The sequence below is a fragment of the Leptidea sinapis genome, chromosome Z (genome assembly GCF_905404315.1).
Source record: "Leptidea sinapis chromosome Z, ilLepSina1.1, whole genome shotgun sequence".
NCBI lineage: Eukaryota > Metazoa > Arthropoda > Insecta > Lepidoptera > Pieridae > Leptidea > Leptidea sinapis.
In genome coordinates, this window is record NC_066312.1 from 35,097,501 (window position 1) to 35,117,824 (window position 20,324).

Here is a 20,324-nt window from a genome sequence, read left to right on the forward strand (position 1 = left end):
TTGGGTCGTTCAAACACTACTCCTATCTTATATTTGTTGAGTTTATTAAGATATTTAATGCCTTTAATGAAGCGCGATAAGTAGCTACTAAGAGTTAGCATGTCACGACTACCAAGTGGCTGTTCAGTGACACTCTCTATGAAGACTATAAATCCATGACCGGCACCTGCGTCTTCCGGATATCGGCGACAATAGTCGGCCACCCTATATGGCAAATAAAAGTCCTCGTGGTCTTCCAAAACTGTACGCGATTCTGAGTATTCTCTACTTTCAGAGGTGGAATCTAAAATAGACTCACCTTTATCTCGTTCCGGCTTGGTTTTTTTCCGCCTTTTCGACATCTCTTTGCACAAACCTAAATCACTAAATGTATAGACTTTTACTTATACTAAACAAATTAAATGATAAACATATACAAATACATATATACTTTTCAAAAATATGAGGATTATATACAATATAATAGAAATATTTAATTTTATAGTTAAAAAGACCGCCCTTTGCAATCAAGAGTTCCCGCGCTTTCCCGAACCTTAGCCATAGACAATTAAATGATTGTTCTAGAAGAAGTGAAACTGTCAACAACAACAGCTATGTAGCTGTCAGCCTGCTGACTGCGGCAGCTGATCACTCGCGAGTCGCGTTACGCATCTCTGGGTTTCAGTAATTCAACAGTCACAACTCACTGTGAGCATTCTATTACGAAAAGTGTGGTATTAGGTTTTTTTTTTCATTGCCTAGACTGTCAAGTGAATCAAGTGTGAGCATTAACTTATTCCTTTATCACTCAGTGAAAATAACTGTGTACCAAACAGTTTGATCGAACTTTGAAATGCCCCTACGAGGTTCTAGTTTTGTAAGTGATAATCACATAATATGTTTTGCTCCTAATACCGGAATAGAACCAATTTATTGCACGTTCTAATTTCTAACCCGCATCTTTTTTCATGTAATCTTCCAATAATTTGTATCCCTCGTGACCCGGTTTGTTTACCATTGCCATGACACACAGCATGCATGATTTTCATTTTCGTTCATTTTCATGCAATATCATTGGCTCTTATCCAAACAATGTAGTATCCTTGACTGTGTACTAATTTTGAGCTAATTATTCAAAATGAACGAATGTGGAAATTACTTTATAGTACTGCAAAAGTATGGTTTTTCACAGGATGGTTGTGCCTGAGAATAACAGTTCCTGAGTGCCTTCTAACAGCCTGACTTGAGGTTAGTTTGAATTCTAATGTCAATTTATGTTAAGCTTAAGCTATTGTGGTATGTTAAGTATTGTAAATATGTGTTTATGCTATGTTTGGTGTTTATAGAATATGGTAAAAATACATACTCTACAGTTAAACAATTAAAGAGTATTCTTCAAAACAAACACTGCTCTTACTTTAATCTATGTAGAAATAAATATAAAACCTCAAGTTACTTTGTTTTTGCTTCAATAACTTTATAAAACTATTAAATATGTATATAAAATACACTGTAAATGGTTAAAACTTAGTGTCCCAAGATGAGAGAGACACCTGATGATAAGGATTGCCTATTCAGGATTCTTGATTGAACCTGATATTAAGCCTATAAGCCCAGTAGTTCTACCATTAGGTACAGATCCTAATTATGATATTCAGGGATGGAATCTTCAGGACTACTTAGTCTGGAACTGTCCTTGAGTACTCTATTTTTTCATCTTGTCATTTGTCTCAAGGGGGATAGCCCACAGAACCAATGAAACAAAATATTGCTTGCACATTACTGATTCACTGCAGAAAAATGTGCTCCAACTAACCGGTGTCCTGTGCAAAGAAGCCTGAATAGAAATTGTGAAATGGAGCACATTCGGAGCTTAAAACTTAAAATAGAAAAAGCTTACCAATAAATACAAGTAGTAAAGAAATTTAAATCATTTATTTCACACTTCACATTTTATGCTGACACAAACACTTGGTATTGCCTGAAAAAAATCAAAACTTAATTAAACATATAAAGAAACAAAAAATTCCCTTTATGCCAGAATGATTAAAATAGACATACATTTTTTAAATCTTTCTAGAGATGTGCGGAAGCACCATTAAAAAACTGTCAGAATCACTTGAAGTCTTTAACTTACCATTGACAACTACAACATCCCAACAGCATAGTGTCATACAGAGAGATTTATTAGCTTGTATAGCTGTCAATTGGTGTTCACCTTCTTGAAGGGATTCAGGCATGTATGTTTTGTAACCAAGGGCCTGTAATTCAGGTATTGCATCCCAGAAACCCCTAGCCCCCCAACAAAAATATATAATTTTACCTAAAAAAAGCATCTGAATCTCACTTTTCTCACCCTTAAATGCATCATTTATTATTGATGAATCATTTTGGGTTGCACTGTAAGGCCCTAAATATTCTAAAATATAGCCATCAAAGCAAACAAATAAGAAGGGCTTCTCTAAGTTGGTATATTTATGCAAGCTGTAGGTTTTCTTTTGATATAAATAGTTCTAAGCTTTACTAACAATATACTTAATGCAACACTTTACAACACAACTATAGAGTCTAGAATTTACTTAAATAAAGTCATAACCAGTAGTGCACTATATGCGGATCCATATTGGCACCTTTTGAAGAGTCAATATTTCTTTCACCCACACTGCATAATAGACATCATGTTGTCCATTTGAAAACCAGTAAAGGTATTAAAAATTGCTTTTAGATCTTCCCAATTGCCATTATTCAAATGATCACTGCAGATTCTATCTGTCAGTGGTACATAAAGATGGTATTGTGATAATAAGAACCCTTTTAAAAAGAGATGGTATCAAGTATCATTCTTGATTATCACTACAAACAACCAATTTCTTGAAGATGCAGATACACATTTGGGAAGTTTGTTAGTGTCTGCTCTAGCTGAATGAACATCAGTCAATTAAATAACATTATTCATGTTGAAATACTTTGTTCTACAGATGTACTAACAGCCTAAAAATCTTTATCTAGAGGCAATGTAGAACATTGAAGCTATTCATTAGATCAGTGTCACTTTTTTGCTTAGGAGTTAATTAATAGTAAAATAAAATTAATATCAATTTAAAACCATATATTTACTATAATTTAATTTTATAATGCTGCTTTTATAATAACCTATCGGGCAAAAGCTTGTTTAGTTTATATCCTTTTCATATGTGCACCTGTTAGATTCATTTCAAATATTTATTTATGATCCACGTTAAGGTGGTGTTAAGTTTAAATTATTTCTACCTTGAGTTTTATTTTCCCCTTTCCTTATTGGAATTAGAAGTAAGAATATGAATAACATGTTTCTATTAAGTACCTACCTACTTAAGATCTAGATGATATTAATCAAGCCTTTTATTCAACTAAAAAAACAATACATTTCTTATATGTAACTTATATAAAATCCAGGTAGTCTTCAGCTGTTTGCCATTTGGCATAGGCCTCTTCCAACCATTTCCACTCCTTTCTGTCCGGGTTGCATATTTGGCTAGGTCGTCCTCTCATCTTTGGCGGTGTCTTCCCCTGTTTCTTATGCCATTCCTAGGACACCATTCTGTGACCTTTTTGTTCCACTTCTCCTTCCCTCTACTCATATGCCCAGCCCATTTTCATTTCAGTTTCCTGATATTTGTTCCTATGTCTCGAACCTTTGTGCTTTTCCTGATGTCTTCTAACCTAACTCGGTCTCTATCTTTCCTATAATTATTGAGATGATATTATTCTGTGTCATTAATAAGTGAAATAAAAGCAAAATAATATACTTTAAACAATAGAGTTCTATTTTTCTCTTATCAGTTACATTTTACTTTAATAGATTCTTTGAACTATCATCTGTCATCAGTGGACTGACACAAAAGTGCACCTCTTTGCACTTTTGTGGGAAAATCTTCATGTTTTACAAAACACTATGTTTTGTTAGTTTGAATAACAAGTAATATCAATCAGTTTTTGCTGTCAATATGGTATACACCTCAACTGATTTAATTATATCACTAAGAATTTATACCAGTGTGAGGTATCAATACACAACTATGTGATACTAAGTATTGTTCCTACCTACTTGCTTTATTACGCGATTGGTTACCTATTGAAAGGTATACATGGCTTTTATATCCTTCTTCAGATCATGATTGGACATGATGGTTCAAAATTACTATGTACCTACCATAGGCATGTTCAAGCAAATGAGCGCTAACATCTTACCAACCTAACCTAACATTCTTTAAAATTGATTTTCTCTGAATCTGGAGTTCCAACCAGAAAGTCACACAAATATTTGTATTGGGCCCAAGCTCCATACTGTATTGATCATTCTACTTTTGTTTTCAAATTGTATTTGTGTATTTTAATATAAAGTCAATATTAATAAAATAAAATAAAAATAACATTTGAACTAAACATAAGTTACATGCATACACCCGAATTCGGAATACAATTATGTGATGATTGGTTTTATTGTGAAAATAGTGGTGGAAATGCTATTTAGAGATATACAAATAGAAAATTGTAAAATATAAAGTAAAAATTTGCATTAAAAGCCATTAAACTTATGTTAAGTTATTTCGTATAAGAAACAGTTTTTTAATATTTTCATTTCATCAAATGGTATTATTGAGTGCGGGGTTGCCAGTCCGATCTGCTAGATAAGACATCTAGTTAGGGTTCCGTAACCAATACGGAACACTTATGAATTCGTCATGTCTGTGTGTATGTGTTCGTCCGAATGTCACAGCCACTTTTTTCTTCAAATGATATTGAGGTTTCTCATATCATTTTTTTCTAAACAGAAAGTTTGCGCGTGAGACACTTCCAAAGTGGTAAAATGTGTCCCCCCTCCCCCTGTAACTTCTAAAATAAGAGAATGATAAAAGCAAAAAGAAACATGTACATTACCATGCAAATTTCCACCGAAAATTGGTTTGAACGAGATCTAGTAAGTGTTTTTTTTATTCGTCATCAATAACTTGATTTAAAAAAAATACACAAATACATATTAAAACATCGATCAAAGTTACAACGAACTACAAGAACTTTTATATTATGTTACTTGCTGCTACGGAACCCTCGCCATGCGAGGCCGACTCGCACTTGGCCGCTTTTAATTTAATGTACCGATGAAGTGATTGAGATTGATACGTAATTTTTTTTATCTGGATTTTTTATGTAGCAATTAATTTATCTAGCCTATGACAATCTGCTACTTAACTTGGATATTGTGAAACAACCCATTTAACTAAGCGCTTTTGAATAGTCGTTATAAATATTTAATTTAAATTACTGAATCTACTGTTTGTTCGGCAAAATTAGAGCTCGTGAGAAGACAACACATACAAGAGACTCAACGGCCACAAGTTTTAAAGGTTTTTTTGATGAGAAGAAGTGAGGAGACGAGCAACACGTTCACTTGTTGGTAAGTTATATATCCTGTCCTTTACAATGCAGTGCCACACAGGATTCTTGAAAAACTGATTGGCAATCGCCGTCCGATTCCACTCGTCTCCCTCTGGGGTCGGTCTCGAGTCTGAAGATCGTGATCAGCATTAGAGTTGCACCTGGAGCGGATGCTCTACCTTCACCAGTTACTATCCAGCGCATCTCTTACAACCGTGGGGAATTGGGATGACGAGTTTTTAGTTTGGTTGATACATCTTGTTGGGAACGACCGCGCGAACTTTTGCCTTCGGTATTTCCAACCACAAATATTTTGTACAAATTTTCGTTGCCTCTGCGCTTTGTGTGGCCAAAATTTGAAAGAAAACGTTGTCTGTATAATATAGTGGACTAGTCACTTTGGGACATTAGATTAGTCCAGTAGTTTGAATAGCTACGGCGCCTTTCAAACCGAAACACAATAAACCTTGCCCATTGCTGCTTGACAACGCGGCGCTGTGGTACCTACCCTCCCACTGGCTTAAATGCGGTTGTGATATTTTGATATTATATTTGCTGGAAGTTCATTAGGTCATGGGCTGTCCGCTGACGCCTCCTACGCTAATTGCCGCCGAGGATCGATTTCATGCACTTAAATTAAAACGTAATGTTTTATGAGCCATGTCTACACGTTTTGTTTATATTTAAAAAATACTACCTAAGCCATACTTTTTAATGGTTCATCCATGATGGTTGTGATGCCTTATTTGCATAAATTACACACCTTTCCATAAGAATACGAAGTATTAATAAGGTTTTAACTCTGTAAATGTCTGAATGATGTATTATTCCAGGTTGGAAAACATCACAAGAGCGCTATTTAATATTCCACATGCATCGATAAACCGTTAGATCCGTTGTTCATGATGCACCATACGATATGAATTTTAATACACGTCGCACTGCAGACAATTTGTCGTCCATTCGCTTGATCACTAGAGCTGGAGATTTTGCCACTATATTTTATTTGCGCTCTCTATTTGTGAGTGACGATATCATACCGGCACCGAAGTCATGTCTGAAAAACTGTTTGTTAAATCGTGCCATGTGCGGTGTCGTGCAAGTAACTAACGGTCTATATAATTAAATGGAACTCTTAATGGTATTAAAATCACTGATTGAACCTAACTGATTGAATATATAAATCCTCCGAAACAGCTGAATCAATTTGTGTGCATATCAGGTAGGTCTGGAATCGACCAACATCTTTTTTTAATACCCCTAAATGATAAGGGTTACCGACCCCTAAATATTTAATTCTATTAAAAGTTACTTACCCTTACTTCTGGGATTAATTACACAAATAAAACTGAAAACAAAATTTTATGAACGATGCGGGACTCGAACCCGCAACATCTCGCGTTCCGTGCGAGCGATCTTTCCAACTGCGCCAACAATTTTATACGTCCAGATAGTCTCTTGAGTTTCGGCAACTCATAAAAATTTAGTGTGCACGAGAAGCTACGTCTTACACTCGCGTTTTGTATGTCACTTTGTCTTAGTGTGCGTTCGTTGCTGCAAATAGAGGTAAACTGTTCTGTGCTATTTTCTTTTCGACCTGTTTACAGTCTATATGAATGTACAAATTATCTAAGTAGCGTACAATAAATTGTATTATTTAATAGCCTGAGGGCGGTCGCTCCATTACCAATCTGTGCTATCATTAAGAACGCATTTACGTTACAGTAACCTTTCCCACGCAAATGTTTATAAACAATTATTTTGAATTTCGTAACATTTTATTTCCTACAGTTGCACCTACACCTACAATCAATCGCCCAACAAAAACACTAACTCGACTAAATCGAGTAGTCGGTATAGCAAGTTTTATGTTTATTCCTGGTGTTGAAATTATGATTATCATAATTTCTAGCAAATTCGCTAATGTGCTTTTAAACAAACATAACATTATCAAGAATGTATCGAGATGTTCCCACACGGTTAAAATGTTACCACATTTTGTCGTGTGTCTTGTCGCGTTGTCAACAAACGGCCTTACCTGTTTGCTATTCACACTCAGCAAGTATCAGTAATCACTTGACAATCGAACAACAATTAGCATGCATCTCGACGTAACAAGGTCATACAGTATTGTGCTCACGTAATGCGATCATCTGATGTACCCACATAATCATACCTTTAAATTGATACGAACTATTATCATGATCGTTCAATCGAACTAGCTCTAATGCAACATCATTCTCGCTGTATTAAGAATCATATTTCTCTTCATATGCGACGTAACATATTTTGATTATCTTTGGTGACTGAAATATTGCGAGAAATTTTATTTGGGCAAGACAGTGTGATTTAAATTTTTCACTTGTTTACGAATCTCTGTTATTATATTTAGATGAGACAAGCTTAAAATCTTCTCGCTGGTCAGAGAATTAAGGGCTGGGGTTTAACCTATCATCCAGTGAATCCCACGCTCTGTGAGTTACATGCCGTACTTATTTCGATGCATCATGCACATGCGTAGTGGAGCAGTTAAGCATCGTTTATCATCGTTTGAACAATTATTTATGATTGCTGTGTCGTAATCCGGAACATGATGCATATTGTCAATGTTTCGTTTGAATGGTACATTAAATATTTTATGGTTATCGCGTGGTTTGTTTCCAAGTATGTGCTGTAGTATTGTGTTATTTTTAAACTAGGTTCAGTAAATTTACACAATCGTTATTTGGGGCGCGTTCTTAAAGCTGTTGTTGGAATCGCAATTTTCCTTATTAGTAATTACAGCGATAATTTAAAATTATGAATGATTCTACGGTTTAGTTATTGTTGCTGATCAAGTTTATTGTATTCACGTAATTATTTTTAATACTTATTTATTGTACTATTTTAATTTGTTCAAAGTATATAGATTCATTTAGTTTAATTGTATTAAGCTATTTTGGTATTAAATAAATTATACTCTAGTAGCCAATGAAACCTTCGGCATCCTATCAATTCCTTCCTGCAGCGCTGGAGACGTCCAGAACCGAATTAGTCTCAAAAACTTGTTGTATATCGTCCTTAACCCCTCAAACTTTAATTAAGGATGCTACTTTCGAATGAAGACCCCATTTCTGAAACTTGACAGCCTATGGATCGATCGTGCAGGTCAGGCGTTCCTTAATGGCAAGAACTGAACTGATTATAGTCTACGTGATAAAATCAGGCGTAGGTTAAGGTTAGTTGGTTTTGAATTAAGGTCTGTACCTACCCTCCATTCCTCCTCCTTTGACAAACAGACATACTTGAGATTTTTACTAAGCTGTTGATCGCCTACTTGAATACTGAAAATATAGTGCATTTATCTCATGACAGCCCTGGACTGAGGTGCAGAGCGACAATAATGCGTAGAACGGAGCTGAGTCTATGCGCGTGGGTGCAGTGATTCAGTTTGTCGAAGGTTGTACCTCTTACTGCTTCTGTTCTTGTTATATGGAAACAACCGTTCAAACCCAGTGCCGTTTACGACGAGCTCCTCGTAAACATGTAAGATTTACTGCATTCATAACACTAAATAATATTATAATATCAGGCGTATGTCGGGAACGTATAGCGTAAGTCTGTCTACATTTGTAATCTTTAAAAGATAACTGCCATATACATATAATTGTTTTGATAATTTTTCTTAGAAAAAATAGTATAAAATACCAATATTAGTACAAGGAATCTTAATCGTTATTGATTTTTCATTTTTTATTCCATTTAACCTTCTGTCTGATAAAATTTCCGACCGTGGTGTGGCATTTATATGACAATCATAAAAATCACCTTTCTTTCTCATCCTGTTTCACCTTCTACACAATATTTTATATGCATTGGCTGAAAAAACATTAAAATAAGTTTCTCATTTAGTATAACTCGCGTCGCTTATCATATTGTCATTACCGTCGAGGTCGTCTATCGCCCCACGTTCGACACAAAAACTTAATTCACATTGCCACCTTCGCTCTTGATCTTCGCGCACCAGTGACGCAGGGATTATAATTTGTTTAGTGTTATTCCAAATTCTATTTCGGTGGTACGCCTCGGTCGCCCACGCTGCGCCGAACGCTGGGCGTTAGTTGTTCCGCTGGAGGCGACTTACGGAGTGCTGCTAATTCATTCTAACCATCGATTGTTCCAACTATGAAAGCTTGACGATGAAGCGGAATGTGAGTATCCAACTCTGTACATGCATTGTCTTTGGTTTCGTTGTCATATATGTGTGTGTGTGTATTTGTCGTGATTGTGCGTTGTCGAATCTATTGTCGTCGGTAGTAAAATGTCTGCATATAAAAAGAAATTGTTTTAAGAGTAGCAACGTTTATTTGCGCTGTTTTATGTTATTTCTGTATTCGATGTAGGTCAATTATAAAAACCGCGAATTTAAAACATTCGTAGAAGTAGCCTTCAGTGATTTACCGTTCCAAATATCGTTAAACATATTTGAATTAAAAGGTTCTGCCCGGTATCCAACGTCTACATTTAATTTGAGTCGTATTGAAATGTTTTAAAATTCAAGCGAAAATTTACTTCCATTTAGCTTATGCGAATGTCACCTGATCAAGGAGTAATAAAACTACAGAGAAAATATCCCTTTACAATATACATTGGTGTCGATGATGAGTTGGAAGTACAGCAGCCATTGAGGAGCTGGTCAGCAGAATGTATCATTTACCTCATGAGTCATATAACAAAACCATGACAGTGTTTAATAATTGACTCACTTCACACATTGCTTAGCCCTAGGCATATTAAGCATAGCCTATGCCCTATAGCTGCCATACAACGATATATTTAATACAATTAACATACATAGATAATACACACATATATATATATATAACTGGGCTATTAACATTAATCTTCATTATACACACGTTTGCACCTACCGGGTTTCAAACCTCTCTTTTCTTTCTACATCGATGACTTGATTGTCTTTTTTGCATTTCAAAACTCTTTTTGCTAATAGGACCAATTTCACATTCTGCTATTTCCACTTCCCATCTCCACCAAAATAGTCTTAGCCACTCACCTACAATAACATTAATTAATGTTATCTTTTGAATTGTAAAACATTAAATTATCATTAATTTTGTCACGTTGACCTATTCGTGTCGCTATAGGAATCACGGTAAGTATCACGTAAACCAGGGGTGCTCAAACGGTCGATCGGGATCGACTGGTCGATCGCGAGTGCTTTTTGAGTCGATCTCGAGAAAAAAATCCGGTATAATAAACTAAAATCGGTAATTACGTACCATCTTATGAAAAGTATGCTCAGGACATGCAGTGTCATGCAAATTCAACATCCAAAGTCGCTCTTTAGTTAAGCTTAGAACTTTAGAACGCGTTTGTTTTGTAAGAACCAATAAACTCGCAATTTTGAATAATAATTATGAGTTTTTTCATTGACATTTAAGAGCAGACCTACACTTACCTTGACTAAAAAAATGCATATTTTGCGCAAAACAAATATCTTTGTCATCGTGACAATCTACCTAGACGACAATCCTTCATCACACATACTTGAAGCCTCTCAGGCCGATCGATCGCAGTCTAACAATTTTGAGGTAGATCGCCAGCAGTTCGAGCTTGAGCATCCCTGACGTAAACATTCATAATATTATATTGTGCAATATTAGATTGTGAGTCGAAGTATTTGTGTTTCGAGACGGCCGGTTCACCTACGTCTCCGCGTTGCTCCACTTACAATGTTTATAAATCTTTGACTAATTCGGCGCGTTCGCATTTAAAGAAAAGAAGCTACTTCCATTTTATGTAAATGTTTCGTCGTATTTTCTTACCATTATAGTCTACATACTACTAGATAATATTTCCACATATGACGTCCTTAGCTAACTAAAAAAACCATTATTTTTGTACTTTGGGGCATTCGAACTCGAGCGATTCAGGATACGCCCAGCGCCTTTACTAACTAAGTAACCGCACGAATGACGCATTCTCATCATCATCTATCTTAAATTAAATCTTAGTATATTATTCACCACATGGGTTGTGGCGTCAACTACAAGAACTTCTTTACAGTTGACAAGTGCAATAGTAGTGCCACTCAGAATTTTTGACCATTTGAAAAATCTTGAGCGGCACTGTATCTGTAGCTGTACATCCTGCTAGTCTCGTCCCTTATTTTCATAAAAAAAGATAAAATACCTTGATTTCGTGAATAATGGCAGCATCACAGAACAACACCTTTACATCAATCAATAATACTTATAAAATAAAACGTAGTTTATTTATGAAGAAATAATACATATTAGGATATTATGAAGTGATGCTTGTTTTGCACACCGTAAAAAATTGACGATGTTACGTAATCGACGTCAGGTCCAGAGGAGTACCCGGGTAGTACTGTTGGTGTTGGTTTGTTTGCAGTTTGCAAATAAGTACTATTCAAGATGAACGACGCCACAAATCACTAATAGAACAATTCAATTTCCTCATCACATCCCGGTATTTCGGGATGATCGTACATCGGTCATCGGCCTTAAAACATTTGAGCGGTGTTGCTTACAGCCAGATTATTTTCCCAACGTGCATAATCCTTAAATTGTAACCATATGCTCGATATAAGGTATTATAGAGGTTTCGTTCTAGATCATGGCTGGCCGTGCATTTGCATTAATCACATTAAACACGCTTGCATTCCATATCAAATAATCGGCTATAAACATCAGGAATACCTTTCTGAAATAGCATTATTCAATGGCTATACTCATTGAACCATTTCAAATTTCACTAAGTGTGTTCCGTTTAAAAATAGATATTTATGAAACTTTTGATAAGTACGTAGATATAAATAATATTAGTTCATACGTCGTTTATGTAGTTAACGTAAAGAGTTGTAACTCTAGGTTTAGTTTGGTTAGTCTTTTCATTCAATTTCTAGTTGGTGCTCTTATAATTTATGAGTGCTTAGGTAAAAGTTTCACTCGTTAAAATCACATTATTAATACATATCTATTTCCTAAACATCCAAACGCCAAGCATGGCTTTAGTGACGTTTATTACACGAATCAATTATTTAACTCTTTTTTTTAATTGTATTTATAACTAATTTTGCCATAAGTTCTGGTACAAATAAAAATGTATTTATTTTTTATATTATAATGTAATCTTAATAAAGCTGATAAGTATGTGTTTCTTTATTAAGGAACAGCAACAAATAAAAAATAAATTCTATTCGATATTACTACCTTTTGGCGTTGATGCAGCCCTTTACTCTGTCTGGCTGTCTGACTGTTTTCCATGAGAAGTTCAGTCACTGCTGGCTGTAGACATTTCTTCAGCGACTCGATATCGGCCTGTCGTTAAGAGCAGGACGCGCTTTATTTTAAAACTGACATTAATTTGGAGGCCAAGAGGTTCTACTCTGGGGTCTCTTCGTAAAACCGGGGGTGGTTAACTACTACCACCTTTTCTAAGACCGAATGTTAACTTCCAGCAAAGCTTTGGTAGTTCGTGCCTTGTGACCAGGTGCAGTCTTGTTATAAAATCCTTGGAATTGTTGTACAACAGTCATTTTGACAAAAAAAAGGGTTGTGACTTATTGATAAGATACCTCCCACCAAACCATGACTGTGCGTTTGCTTGTTGTGGTGCTCTTCAATTATTATAGTGAAATTTTTTTTCATCAGTGAAAAGAATATTTCTGTACTTTTATTGTAATCGTTAAAATTTCGTTGTAATCGAGCCTATTTAGGTTTAGGGCATGTCCTGTTTATTCAAATTCAAATATTTTTATTCAAAATAGGATGTGAAATCACTTATTGAAAGTCAAAAAAACTACCACCCATTCCAAAATGAATGTCTCAGGCCTGAGAAGAATGGGCGCAACAAACACAGCGGGCTTTTTTTTCATCAAAAATATGTTTTACAATTAAAGTAACATTGTACAATTAAACATATTATTTAATAGCCTGAGGGCGGTCACTCCATTCCCAACCTGTGGTATCATTAAGAAAGTCATTTATGTTATAGTAACCTTTACCACACAAACGTTTTTTAACAATTCTTTTGAATAACGTAATACTTTTGTTTTGAACATTCTCTGGGATCCTGTTGTAAAAGCATATACATCGCCCCACAAAAGACTTGTTAACTCGACTTAGTCGAGTAGTAGGCATTATAAGCTTATGTCTGTTCCTGGTCAACATTATGGTTATGACAGTTTCTGGCAAATTCACTTATGTGCCTATGACCATACATTACATTATCAAGAATATATTGAGAAGCAACAGTTAAGATGTTAATTTCTTTGAATTTTGCTCTCAATGAATCCTTAGGACCTAGGTTATAAATAGCGCGAATAGCCCTCTTCTGCAGCACAAATATTGTATTAATATCGGCAGCGCTGCCCCACAGCAATATACCATAGGACATAATACTGTGGAAGTAACTAAAGTATACCAGTCGCGCCGTATCTATGTCAGTTAATTGTCTAATCTTTTTAACCGCGTATGCTGCAGAACTAAGTCTGTTCGCCATTTCTTCAATATGGGGGCCCCATTGTAATTTGGAATCCAGAGTAATGCAAAGAAATTTAGCAGATTCCACCGATTTTATCACCTCTCCGTTTAACAAAACACTTGCATCAACATTTTTGACATTAGGTACGGTAAATTTTATATATTTCGTTATCTTGCTATTTAACAACAGGTTTTTTTTTTTCTTCTTTTGGCATAACAGGTTAAGCGCTAAACCAGTACACGATGTCAGATAGAATATCGTTCACTTCGTCATACATAGCTTGGTTTCTTTTCACTTTGAAAATCAGTGAAGTGTCGTCCGCAAATCCACGATAAAAGTACCACCTTTCAGGTCTTCTTTAATGCTACACGAAACAGTCCTAGCGGAAATCTTCATATCTCTATAATTCCTTTTTCTTTCCTTATATTATGATTTTCTGTTTTTCTTTTATGAATTCTGGCTTTAATAGACTTTTTTGTTTTAACAGTACGCGGCCGCCTGATCTTTATCTATATCTTCCGATAGTAATAGACAAGTCAATTTATTAAAACAAGGTAAAAATTCGTCGACAATAATTATCTAAAAAGACAGAAAAAGTCAAATAGAAATACACACATGAAAAAAAAAATCTCTCTTTACTTTCCTATAGTTTGTTAAAAAAGTAACAAGTTTGGATGGAACGATAAAATTTTGACAATTTAAGATAGATTAATATGTATGCTTCAGACGAGGTGTGAGTACTACGTCATTTTGGTAGCTAAATTATTTGTCAATAGATTTATAGTTAACTAGAATGCATTAGTAATTGAATTGCTTCGTATTTCAAGGCATTGTGCCAACAGCTTTGAAGAAGTTCTTGATTGTATTTATAAGCGTGTACTCAGTGTTGCTACTCTGCCACGTGGCATTAGGACAAGATTGAGCTCTTTGAAGGTGCGAAGTGTGGCAGTGTACAGGTGTTTCAATAGACCAAGCAAAGGAAGGTGACAACACCAAAGATAAGTCCAAAATATTTAAGACAAACGAGCTTGCAAGTGTGAGCATCTGCACAATATAAGAAAAACGTCGTTAAGTACTAACCAAGTAAGGTTAGATAAAACTAATGAAATATAGAGAGGCCCAAGAATTCGTATTTTCAAAATCGAGTAGAATTTTGGCAATTTAATCATAAAAATGTATTAATCGTTTAATTTTCCACGACATGTTGCATGAACATCGATATTTCTTGTTAGTCGAATTTTGATCTCAATGAAAGGGACTGAGAACAAAAAATGTTAATATATCTCTATACTTACTTTTATAACGGGTATTCCTTGGAATTCATCTCTTGCATGCCTTGCATAAATCTTTTCCTGGCACTTTTATAGGTCACGTCTTCAAATTCATTGCAATCCTCGTGAACAGTTATAACACGAACTATACCCGAAATAGATCTCCTTGCAACATTTCCGGTTTCTTGGAAGCGATTTCAAGCATTTTGATAGCTCTTTGTGAAAAACCCAGGTGCAAATCAAAAACTTCTGCAGATTACATTCTTAGAGCATTGTAACACCTCAGGTTGCAGCAATTCTTTCGATATGCCGTCGTACTTGTCGCAAAATTAGTACAATTTTCAGAATACACCGACGGTCGTCGACACAAAAAACGAAAAATACCTTCAGGTGAGAGAGAGGTTAATTCGGTTACTCAAACTACAATTACTTAAAATTTAAGTTAATATTTTGAATGAACCTTCCTGAAATAGTACATAATAGAAACGCTATAAATAAACTGTCTTGTAGGTATTTTTAATACCCTTGTATCGTCTTTTTTTATTGATGTCTGGTTACTGTTTTATTATTCTCTTATATTAATGTATTTGCAACAAAGTTACAAGTCCGGTTTCCAGAGACATCATTTCCTTGTTAAAAATGCCGGTAAATATCATAAAAATTTAAAGAGGTCTCTTTATGGGCTACTTGCTGATGTTTTTATACTACAAAGTTGGTAGTAAATATGTGCATACGATGTCATTGTCTTGTCGTCAAGAATACCTATATCGTATATTATTTAGGTGTTGATGATGACTCACTTGTTCGGAAATAATCGACCATTTTATTTGAAAACAAAGACCTCTATAAAAATAGTACCATTATTGATTTATATTTACCCTTGCTAAGGACATGCTAGAATTTTCCAGTTACAGGGTTGCACACGCATGCGCTCGTATTTTACTGTACACTGATGGTTTAGATCAGCTCCCTATAATTCATTGCTTGCACTTGGAGCCGACCAAGCAATGTATATGGTGAATATTGCTTTAGTCGTAGCGGGAAAGGGTCTCCGACCACGCTTTTCTCGAATGTACCAGACGTTTCTCGAATCTCGCCGCTTTGTCATAAAAGCATTCGCGTTCCGTCGCTTGCTTTAGTTATTGTTGAGAGTCGATGCGAGTAGTTTGTGTTGTCGATTAAAAGTAAATTGAGTTTGTGTTTCGTGGTTATTGGTTAATAATTATGGAATCTCCAGTTATTGTTGACAAACCTCCTGAATTTTATGGGAATGCAAACAATGAGGTAACATATTTTTTGCATTTATTTTATTTTTGATCTATGACTAAAATCCATTCAACTAAAATAAAATGTGCCCATCACGATTTATCCAGTTGGCCTACGGCCCACGTATCAATGGTATGTTGCAAAAACCGTTCACTTATATAAAGCAATAAATTCCTGTCAATTATTATTTTATTTATGTTTTAGTTTTTTTTTCATTTCACTTATGTTTACTCTTTTTCCCTCCATTTCTAGTAGTTTTTCGTAATATTGTTAATTTTTATATCCAAAATAGGGTCCGCAGATTGTTTATTTATGACACAATGCTTTGTAAAATTACTTTTGCAGGCGTACGTTTTTAAAAATATAATTTCATTTATATTTTTAAATCTCTCTTCTTATTTTCGTCAAAAGAAGCCGTGTTTTTAGCTTCAACCGTCTTGCCATTTGTTAGTATTGGGCAAATTCAATCATTGGAGCTAGTAGGATGATTATCTGTAATGCTTTTAACCAATTTATAAAGAAAAAATAATTACTTATTTTTATATTGTTGTCAGGTTTGATACTTGAGTGTACTACGTTTGTTAAACTGATGTGTTTATTTTAAAGGAATGCCAGAGTTACGCGAACTCATCGTTGCTTTCCATCTTCACATCAGTTACCTCGCACACCTTGTAAACGTAGCTCACCAACTCTTCAAGGGAGAATTATATTGACACTATTATTAATAGTAGTCGGCTGTTTATATATTATAATCAATTTATCCGTGTAATTTTCTTATTAAAATACCACCTGATTCTTTGTTTGCCAACTTTGTTTACAGTTAAAATTCAGTTCATTTTCAATATATAATTACTCAGGCGTCACCTGATAACAACAGTATGAATTTTAAATATAGGTATATGAATACGAATTTTATACAATTCAGACCGTTTTATTGGTTTCGCTTATATTCTTTCCCGGCAATAGTTTTCGGCTATTCAAACGCGCCATTTTACGCGAGATTACTGTAACGTCAGAGTTTATCTCAAGAATCTATATTGTACTAATAAATGTATGGCCAATTATTTCCTTCGGTTATACTGCGCAAACTGCTAAACCGATCGGAATAATTCTTGTACCATTAGATGCAGCGTGTTTCGGAGAAGGTTTTAGTATTATAATATATTGGTGATTACTTATCTGGAACCTATTTTTTTTAGGAACCATACCAGGGATAATGTTTATCGAGTCTGTGACGTCACACTGCGCTTCAATCAATAGCATTGCGTTTCTATGTTTTATGTTTGGCGCGAATTTATTGCACTTTTGTTTATTTCATATTTATTGTTCAGCAAAAATTTAATAAGAACAAAGTATTAAAGATAAAATAAATTATAATAAAGATATAAAAAATAAATATTTAAACTAAATATAAGTTACAGTTACATTGTTCGGCAATGTTAATCTATTTTTTTTTATTTGAAATGCAGTTTTTTAGTTGTTGAGTATACCGAGACAATAATTACTGTACTAACCGTGTGATACGGAGAATCCAGTTAAGTATGTCAAGGTTTCGTGCTGACAAATGCGATTATTTCATCTATCTAATGGTTTCCCTATATAATTCCAACAAGACTTTTTTAACTAACTTTAAATAATCGTTTCTCTTCCAAACTATTAAATAACTTTAAATAATACTTTTGGACTCTCTCTACTAGCTACGACTCATCATTGTATCTCGTTTTATTCGTAATAAATCGTACAATAATCTATATAAAATTGATAAATGTACAAGTCAGTACCAATTTAGTTGTTCTTATTTGCAGTATATAAGGTTATTAGGTAATCCTCCATATCATATTAGTGCTTCTTAATAAATTAAGGTTAAATATTTAATATAATTTGGTAACAATTTATAAGAAAACTGAATTTAATTGAATTACTATTAATTTTTTCGTCAAAATGTTTCACGGTTAACGTGAATTCTCGTGTTACTGAAATAGCTCGCGTGGTTTTGACTAATATAATATTTGAGATAAGTGGAACGCGTTGCGAATTGGAAATGTGTTGTTTTTTTGCAGTAATGAAGGCAAGCAATTGCAGTGCGTGTAGTCTAAAAGGATCGATTCATATTTTCCGTTCGGCTTACTTGGTATATTGAGTGTATGATAATATGGTTATCACTATATAATAGATGATAAGATCGTGAATCGTAATATTTTGCCTAGTCACTAAATGAATGACATTAGTCTCAGTGTGAAACACATTGTCATTTTACAATAAAAAAGGCCATAAGTGATACCAAATTTATAAATAACGTAAAAGTGAGTTTGTTTATTGATTACGCTTTTACGCTTTAACTACTCGACAGATGATCATTGAATTCTGGACACCCGATGTCCAGAATACCGAAAAGTATATACGCGATACGTAATTAACACGAACTATCAGAGAGAACCGAAAGGCGAAATAGGAAAGTCGAAAAGATGTGTCAGGACCGAAAAATTAGGAACATTATATTATCTATTTACCCTGGTACTTTTATTTGTTTGTTTAAGTAAGCTACTGTGTATATTTAGGATATGGCTCTTTTTTCTGTACACTGATTCGGCAGTGCAATAAAAAATAATATTAGTTTAACTTATTTTCTTTTAGAACCAATATCTGTGTGGTGTAAAATAGTCTCGGGCATATCTTTTCAAAGAGTCTTCGAACAAGTACAACGCTTAATTTCAAATCACGTTTGATTAGAAATTCGGCGTTGAATAAAAATGTATTTGATAAAACGAACATATTTAATTTATGCTTTGTTTAACACCATCACTATTGCTTATTGTTCAGGATAATAGTTTGGTCCATTAACTATTTTTTTATGCATTACGTTCTGGAGGATTAGGCGTGCCACGGCATTTGTAAACGTTTCAAGAATTTCAGAAATATTGGCAGTTCCAGTTTTCGTCTTTCAATTTGAATCTACACACATCAAAAAAGGCTAAGCAACATGCATGATATTACAAATTTACCATTTATATTAATTAATTTCTAAGTCTTTATTCACTCAAAGTGCATAGGTATGTAAACTTTTTTGTTATTGATGACATACTGGCTGGTTGTAAAAAAAAATCGAGTATGTTTTGTTTTAATTTTTTCATAAGATTAGATATTCTTTACGTCATGCAGCGACGTCATTTGATAGCAAATGAAATGCAAATTCAATGCAATGCTGTAGGGATGTTACAAGCGGGAAGTAATCAATCTCAGGTAACTCGGCATTTTGGCATTCATAGAAGTGTTATTTGTCGTCTTTGGCATCGCTACAATAATACAAGAGAACCCGCTGAACAGCATTCAGGCCGTAAAAGGAGTACAACTACTTAGCAAGACGGGTACATACAACTGACTGCAAGACGCCAGGCGATGTTAACCGCTCGAGAGATAAGTTTGAGGCTACAAAATTCAAGTAGTGTTGATGTAAGTCCCCAAACTGTGCGAAATCGACTGCATGAGTACGACCTACGAGCTCGACGCCCAATTAGGTTCCCACCGATACGTCACGGGAATCGCGCTCATCGAAATTAATGGTGAAAGAGAACGCAGAACATGGACCCAGGAGCAATGGGATAAAATTATGTTTTCCGATGAGTCGCGATTCGGGTTTAGGCCTGATACAAGAAGGGTGCGTGTACCGTCGGCCCGGAAATACTGAAAGGCTCAGGTGCATTCATGAAATTCATCCATACAGCGGCTCAAAAGTTATGGTATGGGAAGTATTCTGAAGAACAGGTGAACTGAGCTCGTTTTTTTGGAAACATGAACGCTGAAAATTACGTTGAGGATATTCTCAGACCTTATGTCCATCCATTTGCACAAACCTTTGGCTCCGATTTAACGTTAATGCATGAT

At 34.8% G+C, this 20,324-nt stretch overlaps 1 protein-coding gene across 3 annotated transcripts in view; it reads left to right on the plus strand.

The window, feature by feature from the left end:
• The first annotated feature begins 626 nt into the window (after positions 1 to 626).
• The window catches only part of LOC126979143 (BAG domain-containing protein Samui), a 28,141-nt gene continuing 8,443 nt past the window's right edge, over positions 627 to 20,324 (plus strand). Inside the window, exon 1 of one of the 3 annotated variants that reach the window (XM_050828376.1) lies at positions 627 to 856. In XM_050828376.1, the coding sequence (XP_050684333.1) occupies positions 833 to 856 (24 nt within the window). In that variant the 5' untranslated portion in view covers positions 627 to 832. Of the gene's footprint in view, positions 857 to 9,411; positions 9,588 to 16,326; positions 16,461 to 20,324 lie in introns of those variants that run through there. The other 2 variants (XM_050828377.1, XM_050828375.1) reach the window with 2 other exon arrangements.